Source organism: Cynocephalus volans, chromosome 16, assembly GCF_027409185.1.
Source record: "Cynocephalus volans isolate mCynVol1 chromosome 16, mCynVol1.pri, whole genome shotgun sequence".
Classification (NCBI taxonomy): domain Eukaryota; kingdom Metazoa; phylum Chordata; class Mammalia; order Dermoptera; family Cynocephalidae; genus Cynocephalus; species Cynocephalus volans.
Genome location: NC_084475.1, coordinates 5,839,571 through 5,864,223, shown reverse-complemented (window position 1 = coordinate 5,864,223; position 24,653 = coordinate 5,839,571). Strand labels below are relative to the sequence as shown.

Genomic DNA, 24,653 nt, shown 5'->3' with positions numbered 1-24,653 from the left:
AGAGCTGCCCTGCACAGGCAGAGCCTAAAGGAAACAGCCAGCACAGCTGGGAGCTCCTAGTGTCATTTCCTTCCCATCTTGTTTGCTGGGCTTACATCAAGACTCCAGCCATTGGCTTGGTGACTTGGAGGGTGCCCAGCTGTCCTACAAGAAGAGCAGGAAAACAAAAAAAAAGAAGAAGCAATGCAGCAGAGTTCTGGACAGGATTTCACCAGCAATGGAGAGCAGGGGAAATGTCCTCAGGGAGGCGTCCTGCAGTGTCCTCTCGGCGCTGGCGTGTGAAGGTCCCTTGCAGGGGCAGTGCCCTGTCCACGCTTCAAATTGCATTTCTGCTCTGCAAGTTGATGGAGCTACGAGGTCTTCTGAGATGGGTGGAGGGAATGTTCTAGAAGTTGGGCAGGGCCTCATCCTTGAGCGTGAAGGGCGTTTGAAGGCCATGGAATGACTCACAGGGGGAGATCATGGGTAGCTTGAGTTTGTCTCCTACTGCCCCAATTTTGGGGGGAGAAAATTTCATCCCCTGCTGAAGATGAAAACTCTAGCCAGCTCTTAATTTCTCCATCACTCCAAAGCAATCAAAAGTACTTTAGTCTCTATCGTCGCAAAACACAGTCTATAAATGCTAATCGGAATGGGTAAGTCCCATGTGACAGTCAAAGCTCCTAACTTCACTCAGAGTTGCAGCCGCTCCCCCCCCCCCCCCGCCCCGCCGCAGGGCTGGCATGGGTGGGGGTGGGGTGGGGGTAAGAGAGGCAGGAAAGTCCTACTGGGCCTCGCTGAGTTGGCACTGGCCTGAGCTGCTTCATGCTCCCTACGGGTGTTTAAAGGAGACTTTCTGTCATGGGGAATTTCTCTGAATTCTTCCAGACTCTGCCCCCCAGGCCCCCATCTCTAGCTTTCCTCTCCTGAAGATCCCTTCCTCTGCTCTGGATTCTGACAGACATGTCCTCTCTCCCAGGGCCCTTGGGGTCTGAGGCTCTAATTCCAGCCTCATCTCTGCTGAGGTCAGCTGGCTCCTGTTGGTGGCTTATCAGACATTTCCTAAGGTGTCCGCAGGCCATCTCTGACCTGTACCCATGTCAGGTCCAGGGGAAATGCTGGCAGCAAACTTTGAGTGTTGTGGGCTGCTGGCAGGGCTGCGCACCACTCCTTTGCTCTGCCACCAAAGCAGGAACCCCAATCCTGTACTCTAGTGTTCCTGGGTGGGGACCCGACAGCAAGGTACCAGGTCCCTAACCAACAGGGGACACATGCCACGTGTCTCCAAATGGTGCCTTGAAACCCTTTCTCTGGGTCTGAGGTGGCCATGTGCCCCAAACCGCTCGCTCCAATGAAACCCTCTGCAGACACCCTCTCCCCTCTCCACCCTCCCAACCCTTTACATCCTCAAAGTGGTGGGGAGGTTTTAGAGGTGGACAGACATCTGCTCGGCTGTTGACTTTGACAACATGCACCCTAGTGTAGCACCTGCTGTTGGCATAGCCTATTGGCTGTATCTCAGTGTTCCCGTGAAACTGCTCATTGGACGTCACGACAGGGATCCTGCCTTGTGGAGAGAGGGACCCCTCCTGGTTCCTTGTGGAATCTCCCCAGGGGTCCAGAGAGGCCATCAGCAGGGGGATGCCCAGCCACCGCCGCGCCATCCCTACCCTCCCTTGGGTTTTCCTGAGCACCTCCCTTGCTGGAGTCAGGGGGCATAAGAGATACTGCAGCCTCCCATTTCTGACTCTTGCCCAGTGCCAGGTCATCGCAACTCCGTGGCCATTTCGCTAGATTTACTGTCACTCTGAGCCTTTCTTCCATTTCCATAACCTTGTTAGAAACTCAGACCAAATCTATGCTCAGAGCTGAGCCTCCGGGACAGCTGCCCAGTGCTTGCTCAGTACTGTTGTCAAATGACAAGGAGCTGTCACCACTAGATCTCATGGGCAGCACGGTGTCAGCTGTGGGGACCCAGAGGATGTCTGTGCCCGATGAGCTGGCAGATGGGGAGCTCCCAAGCTCACTGCAGCCCTCCCCCAACCCCATCACAGCAGCCCTGGGACAGCCAGCAGGCTGGGTGTTTGTGAGGCCACCACGTGGCTGTCCAGCGACTCAGGGAATCTTTCCTCTCCCTCACCTGCACTCTGCGTGGCAAGCCCGTGCTGGCCAGTGGTGGTAGCTTCTCATTCCTATTTTAGGTGCAGAGAATGATCATCACAGGTTTGAGACATCAGACATATGGCCCAGCCAGCAACTTGCAGGCATTTGTCAGAGGCAGTGGCCTCCCTGTCACTGTCTTCAGGGCGTGCTGGTAATTCTGGGGCTGTGAGGTCAGTGTGCGTCTACACGTAGCCAGCTTGCCTTCTACACTCTTCTGCACAGCTATACCCATTGTCCTGTGGTGGCAGCCCGCTTTTTCATGATGCAGAAATTGGTGTTGTAGGTGTTAAGGTGTACTGGTTTTGGTACTGTTGATGTGGTCAAGAACCTTTTCCAGTCTTCTGTGTTTGAGGTGACCTGTGGCTTCCCGGACAGGAGCCCAAAACACCCCAAAAGCTGCTCACTGGCAGTGCCGGCCTCCTTCCGACAAGGCAGCCCCTGTTTTGTGGATGTCACTTGAAGGCGTTTGCCTAGGAGTCTGGAGGAAAGAAACTTAACAGCTTCGAGGCACTTGCCACATGCCAGGCACTTTGCCAAACACATTCACACAAATTCTCTTATTAACCCTCACCGTGCTCCTGCAAGACAGACCACCATCATTGTCTTGGGGTTCTAGAGGAGGATATGGAGGCTCCAAAAGGTTACATCAATGGTGGCACCTGGGTATGAACCCCGTCTGACCCCACAACGCAGGCGTAGCTTTCCTGGGCCCTCCCGGCGCACTTGCCGGGGCTGGGGGCGCAGCTCTTGTGCTGGGGTTCAGCAGCCACTGCTTCTCTGACCTCCCCCGTCCTGTGCATCTTTGTTGAGTGATGCATTGAGGACCCTGGGCCCACTGTGGAGAAAGTCTTTCCTACCAGATCATAGTAGACTGTAGGTGTGTGGGTGCTGGGGGTTTGGTTTGATGAACTTTCGTCATCGACAGCCTCTGCAGTGACATCTGTGGAGAAGCCAGAGCAGCAGCACTTTGGTACTTTCAGGTCGTGCCTTTCCTGAATGCTTTAGGGAAAAGACCAGAAGATGCAGGGAACTTTTTTTCTAGCAAATGATAACTGTCTTTGCTTTTATCCTCTTCGTTGGCTGATGCCTAAACCAGCTGAAGAAGCAGGCATTGGAGACACCCCCAACCTGGAAGACCAAGCTGCTGGACACGTGACTCAAGGTTAGTGGGCCAGAATGGCCTGCCGTGACTTGGGGGTGAGGGGACAGCTGGGAGATCTCACATGGGCTCTACCCCAAAGAGAGGATTTGGACCTGGGCCCTAATTCACTAGACCAGGAGATTTGGGGGAGCTGGTTCCTATCAAAGGTGGACTATTCAAAGATAGAAAGAGCCCGAGTGTTTTTTTTCTAACACCATATTTGAGTCATTCCTAAGGCATTTACTATCCTGAAAGAAGCTGGCCTGGGATTTGAGGATGAATGTCAAACAGACACTCAAGTGTGTATGACGGGCAATTCTCCCCACAGGCTGCCTCTGGCCTATCCAGGATCAAGGCCTTAACCATATCACCTCCAAGCTGTTGCTTTCAAACTTTCTTCTATGCAACCTTCAAACCTTATTCTGACTGTCTTCTCAGGAACCAAACTGCTGTGTTCAAGAAAAGCAGCTTTCTGGGCCGAGCCCGTGGCGCACTTGGTAGAGTGCGGCGCTGGGAGCGCTGCGACGCTCCCGCCGCGGGTTCGGATCCTATATAGGACTGGCCGGTGCACTCACTGGCTGAGTGCCGGTCACGAAAAGGACAAAAAGAAAAAAAGAAAAGAAAAGCAGCTTTCTATAATCATTTATCATAAATATTTTAAGAACTTAAAAAAACCTTGAGATTCCTAATTTTAGGAATCGGAGACCTCTGATATAGATACAACACGGGCTGGGTTTGTTTTCTATAATTTGTGGATAAATGAACCTGAGAGTCTACTGTATAATGGGGGAGCTTCTAGATTGCAAAAGAGCTGGGAAGATTCTGGTTTTTTCTCCAGAAAGTGATATGGGATTTGTCTAATGTTTATTGTCACCACTGGTGCCGTCTGGCTTTAGGAGACTGATATTTTGAGGCCTAACTACACATTCCTGCTCCCAGAAGGGTCAGGACCCCATAATGGGCTAATGTTTCTGATCTCACATGGCATGGAAAGGCATGTTTTCATTCTTAGGCTAACGAAGAGCTTTCACACCTATCAGAAGAGATAATCAGTATGAGAGGGACCTTAGTCTATGTGTGAAATAACTAGAATCCTGGCTCCTGTTTCTTTTAGGTCATGTTTTTCAGCTTTGGTAAAACTAGAGGCTTTTGTAAAGTACAACTTCTAGAAATCATCATTTACTTCCATAAAAATAAGTGAATCTGAGTTTTTTCTACAGATTTTTAGTTCAGGCTGTGTCTACGTACCCCAAAACATATTCCATGCAAGGAAGAGATCAGGCCACCATCTGGAAACTTTACCTACTGCATTTTTAAATTTTCTGACAGCGGCCTGGAATCATATAGGTGTAAAGGTGGACAACAGGTAATATCTGCAATGGGAAATCGGCACCAAATTGATGAGGGTTCTACCTCTACTTCCCAATATTTAATGCCTAGATTGGGGGTGCTGGTCCAAATTGCCAAGCCCGGTTCCATCCGGTGAAACCTCATGAGATTTGGACACACTGGTGACCCACAGACACACCCTATTTGCCAAAGGCCTGCTTTCTATTTTGTACTGAAGCAGTCAGATTTAGGAAGAGCCACGCAACCAAAGCACAGTTATTAGCTCTTTCCATTGCTCTTCCCTACCGCAGAAGAAAAGCTGCTGGCAGCCTGTATTCATAATGTTCCTGAGGTAGAAGAAGGCATTTCAGGACAGAGCTGCAATCTCTGAGCTCACACCGAGGGCTAGACCTTTCTTCTTCAAGTGTTATGGAGACCAGGCCTCCTGACAGGACAGGGAACAGTTTAGGCTACTGGGGGGGGACAGTTTACCTGGACCACTGTGTTTGCTCAGATGCTTGTTTACTTTGGACTCCACCTGCCCCTGGTGATTGCTGTGTTTAATATTTACTGAGCACTTCATAGTATCCTGGGAACTGAATAGAATATTCTCCCACCCTGGCTCCTCCCTCGAGGAGTTTAATCGCATTTGTCAGGTTCCTCACCGACCCACACACACGCACACACACACACACACACACACAGGCACACACAGGCACACACAGAGTACGATCGTATATCAGTAACTTTCTGAGCTGTGTTTACTATTTATGTTTGGGGTCCCTGCCTCTTTTTTAATGGAGTCTTTTAGAGTCTTGTCGTATATCAGAACATAGTACCACCCAGTCAAGAGCAATCGGAGGAAGCTCTGGGAGGAAAGCATTTCCCAGAAGGCAGTGGAAACCCGGCCCGTCACGGTGGCATGGTGACCAGCAGCCACCCTTAACTCCGGTGCCCTGGGTGCTGGTTGAGAAGACGTCTCAGGCTCGGGGTTGTCTCTGGCCCCTGTTTGCTTTCTGCATCTCTTTGTCATTTGGGCTGTTCTTCCCCGAGGTTGACCACGGGCTCCAATGAGGAACCTGAACACCCACAAGAAGCAGAAATCAGTCTGTTTTCCTAAAAAAAAATAATAAACCATCAGAGGGCTGGCCAGTTTGCTCACTTGATTAGAGCGTGGTGCTCACAACAGAGAGATCGAGGGTTCAGATCCTCATGCTGGCCAACCACCCCAAAAAAAGAAAGAAAAAAGAAAGAAATCAGTACATTTTTCCTGATACCCGTTGATCCACGCAGGATCCATTTATTGATCACTTACTGTGTGGCAGGCCCTGTGGTCAATGATAGGAACACAAAAGGAGTGAGACCCTGAGCCCGGCCCGGCGTGAGCGTGGAGGTGGAGCCGAGCTGTGGCCGGGCCTCGCGGTTGGGAGCCGGTGAGCCACCACACCGACCCCGACGGGGGCAGGGAGAAAGGGACGGGTCCATACGTGACCCACGCGTGTCCACAACCGCACGTGTGTGCAGACACACATTCTCCCACCCTCCTCCCCACCCCTCGTCCAAATCTCTTTCTTTTCCAAGCCCCTGAACTCTTTGGGGTTATAGGTTTTGTTCAGAGGGGAGCTGGGAAGTGTGTGGCGGATTCTGTTTGGACTAGGGGGGACGTTCAAAGAGATTGGCATTAAAAACATAAATAAATAAAGAGCGCCTCTTAGGAGAACCAAAGGACATCAAACTCTCTTGTCCTTAAAAGAGAGCCAGAAACTTTAAAGAAGGATTCACATGAATGGCACTTGAATGAACCAGAAAAAAATGAAGTATTCCCTCAACCAGCTGGTTGGTGTGCCGTTAGTTGTGTGACCAGGTTAAAGCAGTGTCCCCGGAGCCATTTACTGTGACAGCGATCTGCCTTGCATTATGCAAAAGGCCTATGATCGATGACCTGGATAAATCTGAATGTGTGTTTTAGAAATCTTATGGTAGGTCCATTAGTAAAGACTAGATTTTTGCTGATCATACATTTTGGATTTTCCACATCTATCAGAGCACAGTCGTGAGGCAGGTTTAGTTTGTGGGTGCCCGCTGGTTTCATTCGCCAAAAAGCAGAGCAGTGAGAGGGAAGGAGAGGAAAGGGATCCTCACTGCACCCAAGCCAGGTCCCAGCTAGAGGCCAGAATCTGCGGGTGACTCAAATTCCCTGGAAAGGGGGAGAAGCTCCTGGGGCCCCAGTGGATTAAGCACAGGGCAGCCTTGGATGTGCTGACAAGCCCTGTGCCCAACCAGAGCCGTCGGTAGGCAGAGGAATTACGCCCGTGCTAGGAGGGGCCTTGGAGGTCACCAGGTCCAAGCCACCCCCCTTTACAGATGAGAAAACTGAGCTCCAAAGAGGGGCGGTGCTCACCCAGGGTCACCCAGCAAGTTGGTGGCAGATAGACCAAGAGTTTCCTTCTAAGCTAACAAAACCAACAAGATGAGGCCAGAGATGTGCTCCTATTTCTGTTGGGTGGTTGTGTGATGCTGTTGAAATGTCCCTTTCTTACCTCAAGAATGATGTTCCCTTTCAAACAATTAACACCCCCATGCTAACCTTTTGCCACCGCTGCCTCTTCGAACCCAGAGGAGTTGAGAGTTCCGGGCCAGCGGAGGGAGGTTCCTGAGAGGCCCCTGGCCACTGGGCTTAGCTCTCAAGTCCAGCCTGGACACAGCAGAGATGCTTCTGGGGTCTCAGTGCCGCCTCTCGGGGAGAAACCACCAGAAGCTCCCGTCCCAGGGATGGCTCACCTTCCTCAGCATCCTCCCATCTGCCCGGTGCCTGCTCCAACTGGAGGTCCTTGGGAATCCCCCCAGGAGTGGGGACCAAAGCGTGGGGGCTGGGCCATGGAGGGTCTGGCCTCTGCACAGCCCATCTCCCCTGGATACGTCCACGCCGAGACTGAGAGTTTCAAGACTGTTCAGGAAAGCTTCCTCAGGGAGCCAGGGCGTCGTGCAGGTGAGGCCTCAGCCCCAGAGATCCTGGATCTGAGCCACCAGTCCATGAGCGACATGCCTAAAGGCCCCAGAGAGGCCACACCTCAGCTTTTGGGGACAGGACCTGAGGACACAGAAGGAAGCCACCGCAGCTCTGAGCTGCTTAAGCACCAACTTTGGAGAGACCTGCACCAGGAGGGGCCACCTCTGAAGGGGCACCAGGGCAAAGAGAGCCTGGGGGGAAAAGAAGAGGTTGACGAAGACCGCGACATCGATGAGTCCTCACCCCAAGACTCCCCTGCCTCCCAGATCTCCCCAGCCCGAGGCGGGCCTGCCCCCCAGACAGTCTCCAGAGAAGCCACTGGCATCCCTGGCTTCCCAGCTGAGGGTGCCATCCCCCTCCCTGTCGATTTCCTCTCCAAAGTTTCTGCAGAGACCCAGGCCTCGGAGTGCCACGGGCCCCGCTCAGGGCCGCCGCTGGAAGGACAGGGTGCTGTCCCTGAGTTCACATTCCACGTGGAGATCAAAGCCAACGTGCAGAAGGAGCGGGCACATTCGGAGGTGGATTTGCCAGGGGCTGCGCCGCTGGGGGCCCCTGGAGAGGAGCAGGAGGCCCAGGGCCCCTTGGTGGGAGAGGACACAAAAGAGGCTGACCTTCCAGAACCATCTGAGAAGCAGCCTGCGGCTGGTCTGCAGGGGAGAACCATCAGCCGAGTCCCTCAACTCAAAGGTCTGTGTCTCGAGCTCCCTCGCTCCCTCCCTGGTGACCTCCTGAGCCACCCAGGCTGCGAGCACTGTCCCCTTGACTCCTGCGCTTCTGAGTTCCTGGGACAGCCACTAAACCGACCAGCGGCCGCGCCCTCCCTCAGCCTCCTCCTACCCCTCGGGCTGCAGTAGCTCCCGCTCCACGCACGCTTTTGCCACTTTGCATGTCACCGACACCCACCCAGCTTTCTGCCCTCTTCCACTCTCCGCCACTGGATTTATCCTCAGTGCCCACAGGAGGTTGGTGGGCACACGCCACCGAGGGGAAAACAGCTGTCCCCGCTTCTGGGGGCCTACGATGTGCCTTAGATTCATTGTCTAGAACTCTCCCAACCCTGCCAGGTATAACTACCCCACTGTGCATATGAGGAAACTGAGGCTCAGAGAGGCGAGATAAGTTGCCGAAGGTCACCGAGTAGTAAGTGAGGGAACGAGGTTTGAAATACAGGTAGGTCTGCTCTGAAAGACACGCTCTTCCCTCCCCCCATGGGGCCTGCAGAAGGTGCTGGAACTAGCCCCTAACACAGGCGCAAAGGGCACGGCCGTCTTCTGCCGCTCCCATCAGTGGACAGACAGCACATCGCCTGCGGCCGGCGACACACGGCATTTGGAGGTGGCCCAAAGCCCAAGCTGAGCCTTTGGCCCAGCGCCCCCACCCAGCCCCGCCCTGCTTGTGGCAGGAGAAACTATGAGCAGAAACAGAGGCTTCCTGGTCGAAAGCACCTCCTCCTTCCTCAGCAGAGACTGAGGGGTCCCTGGGTGGGCACTGCAGTGGCTCAGCTCTGCCCCTTCTTGAGCCCTGGGAGTGGCAAAGTAGGAGGGGAGCTTCCCAAGTGTCAGGGAGAGGACAGTGTATGTCCCAGGGGAGGCCTCAAGACCACAAGGCAGATTCATTGATAGGTTTAGGACCCTTAGTATTTTAGAATTATTTGTGGGGCCCAGAAATTGGTGCTACTTAAGCTCATAGTTGGAAACATCTGTTAAATTTTTATTAGATTCCATTTGAAGAGAAAATTTCAAAACATTGTAGATAAAGGAACTTGTGCTTAAAATTGAAGGCAGAAAAAAAAATAATCCTATATCCTATTTTAACTTCCAAAACAGTAGGGGACAAATAACTGTGACTTTACAGCCTACTACAATGTTTCCTGAAATAACTTTTTATTGAATTCTGGTCCACTGGGTGTTAATAGGTGTGTCCAGGAAAAAAAGAGTTCCATGGCCCAATGAGTTTGGGAAAACACAGGCTAAACAGAGTTTTAAAAGTTTTGCTGCTGCAGGACTTGTCAGAGCCTTTAATGTCCTAATGCACGTTGTGACCCTCTGAGAAGGTCGCATAGGGTGTACTGTGCAAATCTGTTGGATCTCACCTGCTAATATCTCCTGAAAGAGGGCTTACTTAGGACTTCCCCAATTTGGGAAATGCTGATCTAGCAGATGTATTTGTTGTGACATGATGATGCTGGTTGATTTGGGCAAAGGAAGGAATGTGTCAGTCACATCCAGCCAGGGATCTTATTGAAGTGCAGATCCCTGAGTACAACTCTAGTCTGACATACCCAGTCTCCAGGTGGGCCTGGGATCTATATTTTAGCAACCTCTCCAGGTGATCCTGCTGCACAGTAAAGTCCAAAAACCTGTGGGCTAGGTCATCAATACTGCTCACAGATAATCAATACTGTAGAAATCCAGCCTGCAATAGCCAGAGAGAAGCTCCAAGATGCCCCATTCACCTTGGGGCAGGGGGAATATGATACTGAAACCAAGGAAGAAAATCTATAATCAATTTTCAAGGATGAATGTCCATAGAAGGCAAGGGGTGAGTCTCGAGAGGTGTTGCTGGCAGACAGTTCAGTGGGCTGCTTTCACCAGGGCTGTAGCCTCCCAAACACAGAAGTCGCCAGTGGTCTGGTCCTCACATCTAGATGTTATCTGTGCAGTGTTTGATGGTAACTAGTTTGTAGTGAATTTGGTCAAGGCTGGGTCAGGGGTGGGGTCATCTGAGAGCAGCTGGTGACTGAAGCCCCCACTAGTGAAGGGCAGGTGGGGGGGGAACAGAGGACGAAGACACCCCCTCCAGGCTCACCTGTATGGAGTGGGGGTGGGGTGGTCAGCGTGAGACAGCCAGGAAGGTGGGCGTCAGCACCGCCGGCAAACTGGCAATATGGGGTGGGGGATCAGAAGCAGCTCTAGTCGGTACCCCAGGCCCTCGAGGGTGAGCAGGAACCTCACAAGAAACCAAGGCCATGCCTGGCCACAGGGTGGAGACAACTCACCCGCCCTGATCCTTGGATTCTGCAGGAGGCCAGAGCCCAGCTGAGCTGTCCCCATCCATGGCCCTGAGGCTTTTAAAATGCACCGCCATGGAGTGGGCTTGGCCCCAGCTGGGTGGGGTTGACCCTGGCAGGGACAGGAGGGAGTCGGTGGGTGGGGAGTCTCGCTGTCTCCCTTCCCTAGACAACCCCTGTATCAACGTGTACCTGTGACAGTCTCTGCTGTGTCCCCTCTGCATGTCCGCACCCTCGGCCAGCCTGCTGCCCCCTCTTGCCAGGCTGCTCCGAGCAATGACCCCAGTGTGCCGTGTTGACACTAACAAGACCTAGCAGATTCAAGGGAAAAGAAAATCAACGGGGTTTTCACCAAACCCAACTAAACAAAACACGTACTGATCCTGGAGAAATCCAGCGGAACTGCAGCTGGCCTTTTTCTGTGAACCGTGAAAATGGGGCGTAACACATTCTCATTTTATATTTTATTAGCTCGCATGGTCAGTAAAGGCAAAGATGGGACTGGAAGCGATGACAAAAAAACAAAGGTAAGCTGACAATACCACGAAACTCTGGTGCCGATCAAGTCTATTGAGAAGCTCTGCTTTGTGTCTGATACACAGATTCTCATATATAACTTGTAGGGAGCGTTTGCCACTAGAGTCCAACTGCCATTTAAGGTGCCTTGTGATTTTGTGCAAGCTTTCACTAAGGCCAGCATTTATTCGTTTTGATACTTTTGCCAGTTAATGAATTAATGTTCCTAATTGCATTTTTCCTTAGCATGGTTTAAATGAGACTGACAGTGAATAAAGGTATGTTTGAATTTTCTGCAATAAAGTTGGAATTCTGCACATCTTACACTTGCCAGTACAGATGTAGTTTCAACAAATGTATGTATTTAAGATATGTAGATACGAGGGCTGGCCCGTGGCTCACTCGGGAGAGTGTGGTGCTGATAACACCAAGGCCACAGGTTCGGATCCTATATAGGGGTGGCCGGTTCGCTCACTGGCTGAGCGTGGTGCTGACAACACCAACTCAAGGGTTAAGATCCCCTTACCGGTCATCGGTCATCTTTAAAAAAAAAAAAAAAAAAGATATGTAGATACGTTAGGGGGCTAAGAGAACATTGAGGAAGGAAGGGGTCTCCTACTTAAGGGGGGGCATTCTGAGGAAGCCCTGGCAGAGAAGAGCTGTCAGGCAGCTGTGAAGGAAGTAGAATGAGGGCTGGGAAGGGCATGCCAGGGAGGGGAAGAGCACAGGTGAAGGCCTGGGAGAAGTGTAGGGGCAGGGAGTGGATTGGTTCGTTGCTGCAGAGCTCCAGGTGGGGTTTATGTGGCTGGAAGCAGATTGGAGGAGAGAAACTTAAATGCTGAGTGGAGAAGTATGGCCGTGGTACAATAGACACCAGCTTGAAATCTTGCCAGAGCAACAATTTGGGGGATGCCCTAGTCAGTCTGCAGAAACCACCCAAGCAACGATAAATGAAGCAGCCTGCTCGCCCCAGAAACTGCATCCAGAACCTGCCCATCCTCTTCAGCCTTTCGTATCGTTATAGGTCACTCCGTCCATTTTTCATCTTCTTTTAGAAGTTGTGTCATATGTAAGTGTAATAATACATCATATACTGGCAGTGTAGTCTATGTACTTAACTGATCAACAGCTCTACAGTTAGGCAGCATGGTCACTTTCCCGTTCTGACGGCTCAGAAGGGCCGATAAGGGTGTATGGTCCAGTTTGGAGATCACTGCTTTAAATCATTACCTGCCTTATTTATTTTTAGTTACTGTCCTTTTTTCAGTTTGTTTTCCTCTCCCATATGCTGACTTTTATTTTGATTTTATTTATGTTTATGTTTAAGACATCCACACCTTCCTCTGCTAAAACCCTGAAAAATAGGCCTTGCCTTAGCCCCAAACGCCCCACTCCTGGTAGCTCAGACCCTTTGATCAAACCCTCCAGCCCTGCCGTGTGCCCAGAGCCATCCTCCTCTCCTAAACACGTCTCTTCTGTCACACCCCGAACTGGCAGTTCTGGAGCAAAGGAGATGAAACTCAAGGTAAGGAAACACCTTTGGAAAGAACCAGGCTGCTCTAATGTGGTTTCCAAATGTACGTCTTTAGCTTCAAAGGCCATTCTTCAGATGAGCTCAGAAACAGAAGCAGCATGTGGAATAGTTAGAATTCTGGTTGAAAAGGGGAGAGGGGATCGGAGCCATACCCCTCAGCAGCCCTCAGCCCCCCATTGCAGCAGCACCTAAGGCATCCGAAGGGACCCTTGTTTGAACACCACCACTCTAATTGGGTTCCTTTGTCCATTCCTGACTTCGGTGACTGGAAATGCTCCAGATTGCCCTCGTTTGGGTTGGACAGCATCTCTGTGCAGTGACACCTGCTCATGAGTTCACTCCCTCCTGAACTGTCTCGTGGACCTTGGTTCATGTCAGTCTCTTTTTTGCGTTTGTGTTATGTCTAAAGGTCATCTGCTGGGTAACCAAGCCCAGTAAATGCCCATGACCAGCAGACTGCACTTGGGTCAGCACTTGCTCCCAGCTTTTGGCTGGTTTGTTAATTGATGCTGGTGTTCACCCCACCCAGGACTCTTAGCACACCTGAGGAGTTACTGAGACCTAAGGGTTGTTTAGGAGAGAACAAAAGAATATGTCCTAGCTCTGTTTAGCGTTCTCGGTCAGGTTAACAAACGGTGTCTCCAAGGGCCTCTAGTGAAACCAACCACCATCCAACAAATAAATCCGTAATTAGAGTCAAAAAATGGGTGTCTGCACGGGCGTGGTGTGCTGATATCCTGCCCCTTGCTCAGCACTGAGTGGCTAGTGACCCTGATCGTTGCTACAAGCTCTGCTGCCTTTCTATAACGTTAGCATACGTTAGCACAAGTCATGCCGATAGCCAATGCAGACAGTTCCTCTGGGAGGATTGATAATGGGGCTCTAGGCGTTTGGGTGGGGCTGTGGGTTTGTGTGCCCAGCAAACCCTATCGATTGTAGAAGATATTTGTTGCATCGAGTAGGCAAAGGGTCGCCCTGATCTTAGCCGCACTTTGAGTCAAGGTGGTGGATTGGGGTTGACATTTTCTCTTACAGTCTTTCCCAATGGTGAAAAAGCACTCTACCCTGATTCGGTTTACAGGGGGCTGGAACGAAGATCGCCACACCCCGGGGAGCAGCCCCTCCAGGCCAGAAAGGCCAGGCCAATGCCACCAGGATTCCAGCAAAAACCACACCTTCCCCCAAGACACCACCCAGCACTGGTAAGAAGAATATTCTCATGAATCCCAGTCGGAGGAAGCTCTCAGAAGACACAACCCCCACCCCAGAGGCCTTGGGCAATCAACACCCCTGGTAGCAGCTGATCAAGGCCTTGCAGCCTACTGAGCACTGGAATGTCCATTTTCTTTTCAATGCTTTTGACAGTTTCCTGAGGTAGATAGTGAATCCCCACTTTTTGTCAATGAAGAGATCGTAGCTCATAGAATTTGCTAACTGGTTCGTGTTAAGCATGAGGAAAATGTAGTCAGATGACTAGGGGGCAGGTAAGGGGCTTCTCTGAGCTTCTCTGGCCTCAAATCCAGGATTCCTAGGAGGCAGCCCCAACATGAGGTGTTCCTAGCCCCCAAATGAAATGCACGGTGCTGCCTCTCAGGAGACAGAGCAGCAGCCTGGGCAGGTCACTGTGGGTGACCTCGCACAGACTCGGCCCTTGGCAGCTTGACTTGCTGGGAATGTTAGGAATCTTCTGGCAAAATCTGAGGGTCTTAGCTAAGCTGTCACATGCTGTGCCTATCCCCCTGGGCTCCTGTGAGTAAAACCCAGCTGGTTTTGAGTACCCGGCAAGGCTCCAGTGGAGCTATTTGGTGCCCAGTGGTGCGGTCAGGCATAGTGGCCCTCTTTGGGAATTCGGGACAGCCTGGCTAGGCCTTTCCCCTCCCACTGCCCTGGTGACCTGTTCCAGGCAATGAGTTTCGATTTTGCATGACTCAGGGGCGTCAGGCCTGGTTGGCTCTTTGGTGGTTCACGTGTCATCTGTGGCGTTTTTTTGCTGTGGCATTTTGCCCACATGGGCTGTAGTGTGGCACCCACAAGAACCTGCTCATGAAGGCCTGTTGGTTTTGTCTCTTCACCTCGTGTTTCCTCACATATGTACAATCTAGGGGTAATTAACAGAATTTTGACTAGATTTTATATACATTTTGATCCTGTTTTTTTTTTCACTCAACACTATGACCGACACTTTGTAACAGCTTGACACAGGACATGCATTTCTGTCTGGATCTTACGTGCTCTTGGATGACTGCCCGCAGGTGGACAGATCTCCTCCCTTGGGCCCCCTTGACCTTGTTTCCTGCCAGAACAGGATCCCCGCTCCTCGAACCTGTTCCCTGTCTCCCTCTGTACGCTGCTTGGACCAGCCATGGTGCCTGCTGCGTGAAGAACTCATTAAGGCCCCGTTGAAGCCTGATTATAATGAGGCTTTCTGTGGATTTTTCTTTTTAAGCTCCCAAGCAAGTGCAAAGAAAACCACCGCCTGCAGGGGCAAACTCTGGGAGAGGTAATTCTGAGCCTGCTGTGCCGGGCAGACGCCCTTGGCGTGTGTGGCTGCTCAGTGGCTGTGTGGCTGTGCCTGCAGCCAGCAGGACGCGCTTCTGAGATGCAAGCTTCACACACACGTTGGGTCTGAAGATGGAACAGCCCAGGTCCTGTTTCTCTTCTTGTGTGTGGTTTGCGCAGATACCTCCGTCTGGCGGACTTTCTAACCCCGTGTGTTCGCGTTTATTTCAGGGACGAGGGCGTGGCTGTGGCTGTGGGGGTGTGGGCGGGGAGTGTGTGCCTCCAGACGTTTGGGGATGCTGGAGGTTTGGATGGTCCTTAACCAAGGTTTAGGTGGGAAATTCCCACTGGCGTTTATTAAACGCCCACTCTGAGCATGAGACGCTGCGCTGGACACTTTGCCTGTCACTGCACCCTATCTTCAAAGTGGACCCTGATCCCTCTCCCCATTTTTTAGCAGGCAGAACAGCAAACTACTGAAGTGTAGTGGGACGCAGGAGGTGCAGGAACAGAAGCACGTGTCGGGGTCAACGATGCCCAGGGGAGGGAGGGGCTGAGTCTGTTGGGAGAGAAGAGACGAGGAGTGATCTTGGCGCCTTCCTGGAGGGTTTGGGCCGCGTGTGTCTGGAAGGGTGCGAGGTGTTTGCCAAGCATCAAGCAGGTGTTCCTGGGCAGGGTGCAGTGGTTGGAAGCGGCATGGCTTGTTTGAAGAGCTGGGGACAGGTAGACATGGAGCAGCTCCACAGAGGAGTTGGGAGCACGGGCAGGAGCCCTGAGGGGCTGGACAGCTTAGAATTCATCTCGTGGGAAAAGGGTCAGCTGGGTCCCGGCTGAGGGTGGCAGCTGGGTTCTGTCACCGTGTCTCCCTCTTCAGGGCAGAGGCCACTCAGATGGCATGTGAGTTTCGCATATGTACACACACCACACACCGCAGCCTAGAGCCTCCCTCCCTGCAGGCATTATGGTTATTTGCATTTTAAGTTGAGGCCTCTGAGCTCAGAGAGGGGAAGTGACTTGTCTGAGACCACACAGATAGTTGGAGCCCATCTCTCACTAGGACTGTGGGGCAGAGTTGGTCCCGTGTCTGGGAGGCGGGATCGGATGGCCCTTGATGACCAGTCTGTTGCTTTCCTGGGAAGTGGGGTGTCTCTGTCCCTAAGCAACAAGGCAGGAGGGAGGGGACGCTTCTCCAGAAATGAGCTCAGGGTCTTCCTGCTGCTGGTGGAGCGAGCTTTCCTCCCGTTCTCGCCTGCCTCGCCCAGGCCCGAGCCTGGGAATGGGCCCACAGGGCCTTTTCTGACCTCAGCCTCTCGAGCTCTGGCCTCACTCCGTTCCTTCCTCCCCAGGTGAGCCAGCAAAATCAGGGGATCGCAGCGGCTACAGCAGCCCCGGCTCCCCGGGCACTCCAGGCAGCCGTTCCCGCACCCCGTCCCTGCCAACCCCGCCCGCCCGGGAGCCCAAGAAGGTGGCAGTGGTCCGTACTCCACCCAAATCGCCGTCTTCAGCCAAGAGCCGCCTGCAGACTGCCCCCGTGCCCATGCCGGACCTGAAGAACGTCAGGTCCAAGGTCGGCTCCACCGAGAACCTGAAGCACCAGCCTGGAGGCGGGAAGGTAAGCGCGTGGGGCCCCCAGCTGGCTCAGCTGCCCCTCACGCGGCACCCCAGAACCACCCGGCCAAGGGACAGAAGGTGCCAGTTCCTCCCTTCCCAACTTGGGCCCCTGCTGACTGGACAGAGATGACAGGGGTGTATGTCCATGGCCTCGGGTTCTCAAAGTGGGGGTCCACAGCGGTTCCCCACCGGCCTTATGTTTAGAACATGACGATCTGTAGGAGGCTTCTCTGGCATTCATCAAATCTCTGCTTAGGTGAGGTTTGTCTTTAACCCTCAGTTCTGGGGAAATTCGGGGGTTCCATGTTGAACAACCGACTTTTTCAGGGCAAATGGACACCCCTGACATCTTTGGGATTCCTAAAGGTGGAGAAACATGAGCTTCCGAGTGCCTGACGTGGAGAGAGACAGGGCTGGACCCCTGCCTCCTCCTCTTGTCCCTGTCCCCCCTCGTTAGGGTCGGCACACAGAGGACCACAGTTGACAGAAGGGTGTCCAAATACAGTCACATCCTGAGGTACTGGGGGTTGGGACTTCAACATTAGAATTTTGGCGGGGAGGGACACAGATCGGCCCACAGCACCTGTCCCCACCCAGCCCCAGGAGGGGGACAGGGAAGGGAGAAGAGGAGGTGGCGTGTGGGGTGCAGAGGACCGAGACCCCACTCTTGAGACCTCAGATGTGCTGGGCTTTCTGAGCTGGGTTATTTCGGGGGTGCTGGGCCTCCCAGTAGGCGGAGAGAGCTTTCCTCCCCCGCAGCGGGCATCTCTGCACTGGGTCGCTGCGGGCAGAGGGTGCCATCGGCCCCCCTGGGCACTCACCTGATGCCCTGCACTTTGCTTCCCACGGGGCCTTGGGCCCCCCGCTGGCCTTTCCAATCCTCAGGGCCACAAAGGGTCCTGCCAACGGGGAGGTCCGGGCGGCCTCTCAGGGCCAAAGGACCCGGTGGTCTCTTGCCCTTCCCTCCAGGCTGGAGTGCACGGCCTCCCCGGGTTGGTCCTGGGCCCATGTCAATGCCCATGCAGGGTTCACCCGCGCTCCCCTCTGTGAAGCTGCCTCTTTCCTTCCAGAAGGGACTTGAGCAGCTGCTCTGGGGCATTGGCTCGAAGGTGACTCCTCTGTGAGGCTGTGGTGGCAAAGGACCCCCAGGGAGCAGGTTTCCACGGGGATGGGATGGTTTCCCACCTGGCGTTGCACAACCTCCCTCAGCACTTGGGGCATCCTGTATGTGCCATTTCCACAGCACGCCATGATCTTTTGCCCTCATTTTGAAAAATGAAAAAAATTCTGTATGGCCACTTCTACACTGTTATGGAGACTGTGCAGCTGTGACCAGTGGGGTCACTCATTACAGTACAAAGGGAACGGTGACCGTCAGCGCCCCCAGCCCGTGGAGCTCTCCCCATGCAGACAAACACACCCACGACATCCTGCCAACCTGCGCTTCGACACAGAACCCTCTCGGGCCATGCGTCCTCCTGGGATAGAAAACGACACTCGGGTAAAAGGACGATGCATCCACTCAGCAGGAGCATCCTTTGAGGGCCCATGCGCCAGTTCCTGCCTGTGCCCCGGGCGCCCCCTCTAACCAAGGAAAGGACAGCCAGTGGCTCACGTGTGGCCCTGAAGACAAGTGTCAAGCTCCCTGGGACCACCAGGGGAGGAAGCCAGCCTCTCTTTGAATATCTCCCTCCTGGTGGCCAACAGTCCTAGTTAAATTAAAGGTCCCACCTTACGACATTTAGGCCTGTGTGTGGCTTTTAAAAGAAAATGTTCACTGGGTCACCCACCCCGCACCCATGGCCAGGTCGGGGCCCTGGTGGAGTAACACACAGACAACCACCAGGCCTCTGTCCAGAACCACCGTCCAGCTTCCACCCGTGGCTCCATCATCTCCACCTTCCAAGCCTCATTCACTTCTCAAAAATAACCTCAGGAAGTTCCATCTCGGGACCACCATGACCATCCTTCCCCAGGGAGCTGGACCTTGCTGCTGCTGGGGACCTCCTGAGGTGCCCTGATGGCCCTTCCTGCCTTCTCTCTGTCACCCACCCACTTCTCCCAACATCCTGCTCCAGCCACCCAGACTGTGGTCCAGACACAGCCAGGCCTTCCCACGCCATGTAACAGGCAGCGCCTGCCAGGTGCCATGATCCCAAGGCAGACACAGCCCCCCTCCCACCACCCTGGCCACCACCGGGACCCTGCACCCAGCCTCTGCCACTGCCCTGGCTCCTGCCCCTTCTGCTCTCACGGTCCTTGTTCCTGCGTCTAGTTTCTTGGCTGTGTCCCTGGAATCTTCCACACCCCATCAGACTCCTGGTCCTAGGGCTCAGCCCTACCAGGACTCTGCCCAATGACCTCCCCTTCCTCACAGCCTGAATCTGCTGCTTCCCCCCCCGTCCAATCCCCCATGGCCCCCAGTCTCTGCTGTGCTTTGACCCCTGTCCTGTGGGGCTGGGGGCACTTTGCTCACTCCCTCCTCGGTCAGTCCGTCTGTCTGGATTGCCCTTCCCCCTCACCTCTTCCCTTCCCTCAATCCCAAGCTCAGATGCCATCTCCTCCAGGAAGTCTCCCTGGATTCTCCTCTCGCTTCTCAAAGCCCATGCGAGGCCTGGCCACACTGAGCGTGTGTCTGCCTCTCCCTCATCTGGACCATAACTGCAGTGGAGGCCGAGTCACACATGCCCTCATGGCACTCAGTGCCTCTGTGTGAGTGGATGGTTCAGGAAGTCACTGGAGATGGAGCCCTTGGCTTGGCGAGTCAGCCCTGAGTTGATCCGAGGCTGGTGTGCGAGGTTTGGGCACCACTTGGCCAGTTCTTGCAGCTCTGCTGAGAGCAGCGGTAATAGGGCTGAACAGAAAGACAACTTTCCATCAAAGGCCCCTTGCAGGGCCAGACCCACCCCTTGCCCCAGGGCTGCCCCTCCTGGGAGGGGAGAGGAGTGACTTGAGGTCAGGAGCAGAGAGGGGCGGAGGTGTCCCGGGTCCCCACGTCACCACGCTGAGAAAGGCGGCTTTTCTTGGGGTCTGTTGGGGGAGGAGGTGTGGGAGCAGCAGCAGGAGCCGTAACAGCCTCCCTCACATTCCGTGAAAGCCTAGAAAATTATCCGAAGTAAAGAACACTCAGCCATAACATCGAAGACCAGCACACTGATCTCCAGGAAAATGAAAAGAAAGGGGGAATGGGGCCGGCCCGTGGCTCACTCGGGAGAGTGCGGTGCTGATAACACCAAGGCCACGGGTTCGGATCCCATATAGGGATGGTCGGTTCGCTCACTGGCTGAGCCTGGTGCTGACAACACCAAGTCAAGGGTTAAGATCCCCTTACCGGTCATCTTTTTAAAAAAAAAAAAAAGAAAAGAAAAGAAAGGGGGAAAAGGCACTAGGGTCTGTGGATAAGGCCCTGAAAACGAGCCCTCCAAGGGCCTCGCGCCTCCTGCTCCTCCTGGACTGGACCGAGGGTTGCGCTGAGATCTCAGGTCTCTGTGGCCCTGCATAGTGCCCAGCATACAGTAGGTGCTCAATAAAAGTTTGTTCAACCACAAAAGGACGAAGCTATAGAAGTCGGAAGAATAACTCACCCCGCCCCCGGCACAGATGCTCACACCGAAGGAAGACAAGCCGGAGCCGACTCGTGTTTGTAACCTGCAGAGCCCGGAAGCGGCAACAGAGTCAGAAACCACGGGCTGGAACAATGTAAAACATTGGCTTTCTCCCTGGTGCTTTTCTCTGTTTTCATCATTTGCTACAGTGGACGTGTATTGCTTCCACAGTCCAAAACGAAATGATTTTTAAAGGAAAAGGCGGATAATCAGTTGGCCACACTGGAGAACTGAAGGTGGGGAGAAGGGAAGGAGGGGCCAGAGCTGGAGGGAGCCCAGAGCGCCACCGACCCAGACCGCAGGCTGCCCTGGCGGGTGACATCTGCATCCTGCCTGCAGAAGAGAATCCCCTGGGGGGTGGGGGATTCTTTCAAACACAGCGTCCTAGCCTCCCCGGACCCATTGTGATCTTGGGATGGACCTCCCTGGGTGTTTCTATGTGCAGCCCAGGCTGAGATCGAGTGTCCCCAGCTTCTTACCTGCTGACTCCAGGCTCAACCCCAATAACTGGGGCCTCCCGTGCACCCTGGATATGGTGACTAATTTGCCTCTTCTGGTCCTGACCTTGTCCCTGTTTTCAGACAGATCCCATGCACCTTGCTCCTTGGTCAGCTCAGACCCAGCCGTGCCAGCCCCCGTGTCCTGCACTCCCTCCCCAAGTTTGCCTCAGCCCTGTCTGGTGTGTGGGGGTGGGGAGTTCAGACAGAGAGACAAGGGACCAGCATTTAAAACATATTTTAAACATTATCCACTGTGGGTATGAATGATGTGAAATCAGCATCCTTAGATCCTGGTGAGGGTGCAAATCAGTGCAGTCCTTTTGTATATGATAAGGAATATTCCTAATTTTCACAGTGTTTAATTCTGCTATATCAGTGATCCATCAAAGGGTCTTGTGTCTCCTTCCTCTGGACACTGAAGGCTTGGCCTTGAGATCTTCATGTCCCTGTGGCCTCCCATAGAACCTGATGTAAGTAAGTGAAGAGAGCAAAGAAATAGTGAAAACCCAAGATTCAGAAACAGCTTTAAGCACTGAAGTGTGCATGAAGCTTTATTTATAATTCCAAAACAAAACCAAAAAGAAACACCACAATTTGATGTCTAGCAACAGAAATATAATTAATGGTGATGCCATGCTATAAAATATTACGTAGCCATTAAAATAATCTTTGAAAAGAATTTTTAATAATTATAAAGAATTATAAATTATTATAGTACTAAGTTAAGTAATAAAATTGTATGAATTATGTAGGTTATGCCTACTACACCTGAAAAGTAGAAGCATAGAAGAAAGACTGAAAGAAAATATGACAAAATGCTAGTAGTGACTTGTGGAGATTGTTGAGTGATTCTCTTGTTCTGTATTTTTCCCTTTTTTCCCAAATTTTCTACAATGAAAACATTTATAATCAGGATAAAAGTGTATCGAAATACAGTTGTAAGTATAGGTGTTAAATAACAGTACGTGATAGTAGAACACGAAATAAAAAGACATAGGAAACCATGTAATTGAAAGGGGAAATCAACAGATAAACACCAGGAATTAAACTACGTGACGGGGGTTTAACCTATTGTCAAGAGCTCAGATACTATGTCAGTAATCTATTCAGGCCATAAAGAAAAATACCTATAAACATAGAGAAGCAGAAATTGCCCCTGTCTGTTCTCTCACTCCAGCGTAATAACCCGGAACGTAATTGTCTGAGTGGCTCCCGCATTACCACAAATACTTGGAAATTTAAAACTTCCTATGTCACTGCTCAGTTGGGGAGAAACGAAAAATGCCATTTCCAACACTGGTAACAAATGCCATACTTTACATCAATGTGCCCCACATTATACTTAGAAGGGTTTCATAGTTTTAAATACTTTTGTTATTTAAAAAAAAAAGTAAATGACTGCAACATATAAATTATGTTTTTAGTGGAGGGGAAAAAAGAATACAAGAAAAGAAATAAGAATATGGAAACAAAGAGCAGAAATAAATTAGAAAATACAACCAGTAAAACCGAACATACAAGGACCGGCCTGTGGCTCACTGGGGAGAGTGTGGTGCTGATAACAACAAGGCCCCGGGTTCGGATCCCATATAGGGATGGCCGGTTAGCTCACTGGGGAGAGCGTGGTGCTGACAACACCAAGTCAAGGGTTAAGATCCCCTTACCAGTCATCTTTAAAAAATAAAAAAAAAAAAAAGCTAGTTCCTTCCTTCCTTCCTTCTTCATTCATTCAGCCAGCATTGACAGGACACCTCTGAGTGCCAGGCCTTGTGCTGAGAGTTCCTGTCCCCAGGGCCCCAGCCGGCGAGGGAAGCGTGTGTGAGCAGATAGAAAGGGGCATTTGCAGCAGCGGGGAGTACAGGGCAAGAGGGTAGCTTGGCCATGGAAGGACATGCCAAGGAGCAGCCTGTACCGTTGAGGGTCCCCTGCACCATCAAGGGTCACCCACGTGGAGTGTCACCCACAATGTCAAGTGTCACCAAGTCAGAAAAGACAGGAAAGACCCTTGTTTGGGACCATCAGGGGCCTTTGAGAAGACAGTCCCTCACACAGAGTGCTGGGTACACAGGCTGCAAAAAAGGATAGTGGGAAACTGCAACCTGGAGATTTTCAGAACAAAAGTAAAATAAAGCTAGAGCTGGAGCTGGCTGGGGTGGCCAGAGGGACAGGTGTTTAGGCTGGAGCTTTGAGAGCTGAGAGTTAACAGCAGACAGAGGGGGGTCCCCACAGAGAGGTTGGGGCTGCTGAGCCAGCCTGGCCTTGTCCTGATGCAACGGGATATTGTCTTCTAACAAGGTCAGAGAAAGAGAAGAAAGAAGGGGCACAGGACACCCTGCAGAGTCTCCAGCGTAGTTGTGGGTGGGCCATGGAGGTAAGGCCAGCAGGCTGCGGGCACCTGGCAGATGAGGGCCCGGCCTCAGCGGCCCCTCTGTCTGTTTGGTGGGGAACGTGGAGGAAAACTAAAAAGCAGAGTCCCGAGTGCTCTCCAGGGTGAGAAAAATTGCTCATGTGGGGCCCAGGCTGCATGTCAGGAAAACTGGGGTCCTTGTGGCTGCCGAGGTCATAGCCAGGGCGGGGAACAGGGACCCGAGCGTGGGGGTGACCTGGTGGGCTCGGTGCAGCTGGAACTAAAGTCACTTCCTCTGAGGATGTCCAGGCAAGTAGTTTGCATGTGAAGGCCCAAGGCAGGGCAGGACCAGGAAGGACCTACCGACTGGCAGAGCTTTGAAAGGCTTGGGCTGCAATACTCTAGGGGGCCACAAGATGGCGATAGAACACCGTAAATGGCCGTCTTCCTTCTGGGACTCTGGTAGCTGCTGCGCCGTTCTCCGCGTGTGTTGAATCGTTCATCTTTCAATGTGTGTGTGTCTGTCAGTCTGTCTTCCCCTGCCCTCGTCTTTACCTTTCCCTCCTTCTCCCATCCTTGGTCTCTTTCTCTCTACTCACCTCTGCCCATCTCTCTTTCTGACTTATCTCTCTCTCTTCCTACCCATCTTCATTATCTTGCCTCCTCATTCAACACAGACCGTTGCAGAGAACTGAATGCAGTTTTAAAATGCATCATGGATCTGTTTATTAACAAACAATGCACTTAACTGAATGCATTTACAAATACGTTATGTTTATTAACAAAGTCCCGGTTGCTACTTTGAAAAGCATACATGTAGAACATTCATGTGGAATAAATACAGTGACTATGTATGTACCTGGGATAGTTTGTCTTTCCATCTGGGTCAGGGCCAGAGACTCAGGTGACCCTGGGCTGAGTTGTCAGGCCCTGAAATGAACAGAGGGCAGAGCCAGGCTGGAGACCCTCTTCTGGGACACCTCTGTAACTCTGAGACCCTCCAGGCATCTCTCCCTGCACATCTGTGTTTCTAAAAAATCCTGTTAAATCAAATCATTTGAAAGGAGCTTGAGGTGGTCACTATTTAAAGGACAGTGTAAATAATTCTAAAGGTGATTCTCCCCTGTTATTTGAGGTCTTCTTTGGCCAGTTGACTTGACTGGACACAGGTGGTTTTTCCTGTGTCAGTTCCCAGGCTGATCACCTTAGACTTGAAGAGAAGGCTTGTTTTGGGTGTCCAGTGCCCACCCCAGGTTAAATTCCTGCTGGAGCATTGCAGTGGGCCTGTTAACCCATCAAGCAAAGCCCAGCCCAGCAAGTACCAGGCAGTGCTGGAGACAGACTAAGCCTGGGCCAACCTGGGCCAGCCTGGGAGCTCCTGGGGAGTGGGGGTGGGGGGCTGGAGGCTT

General features: G+C 52.4%; 1 protein-coding gene across 8 annotated transcripts in view; it reads left to right on the top strand.

Moving 5' to 3' along the window:
• Positions 1 to 24,653, top strand: part of MAPT (microtubule associated protein tau) — a 108,642-nt gene that overhangs the window by 70,657 nt on the left and 13,332 nt on the right. For 2 of the 8 annotated variants that reach the window (XM_063081328.1, XM_063081326.1), the window contains exons 5-10: positions 3,239 to 3,304; positions 7,230 to 8,309; positions 11,104 to 11,159; positions 13,764 to 13,884; positions 15,129 to 15,182; positions 16,528 to 16,793. In XM_063081328.1, the coding sequence (XP_062937398.1) occupies positions 3,239 to 3,304; positions 7,230 to 8,309; positions 11,104 to 11,159; positions 13,764 to 13,884; positions 15,129 to 15,182; positions 16,528 to 16,793 (1,643 nt within the window). Of the gene's footprint in view, positions 1 to 3,238; positions 3,305 to 7,229; positions 8,310 to 11,103; positions 11,160 to 12,475; positions 12,674 to 13,763; positions 13,885 to 15,128; positions 15,183 to 16,527; positions 16,794 to 24,653 lie in introns of all 8 variants that reach the window. The other 6 variants (XM_063081325.1, XM_063081324.1, XM_063081329.1 and 3 more) reach the window with 4 other exon arrangements.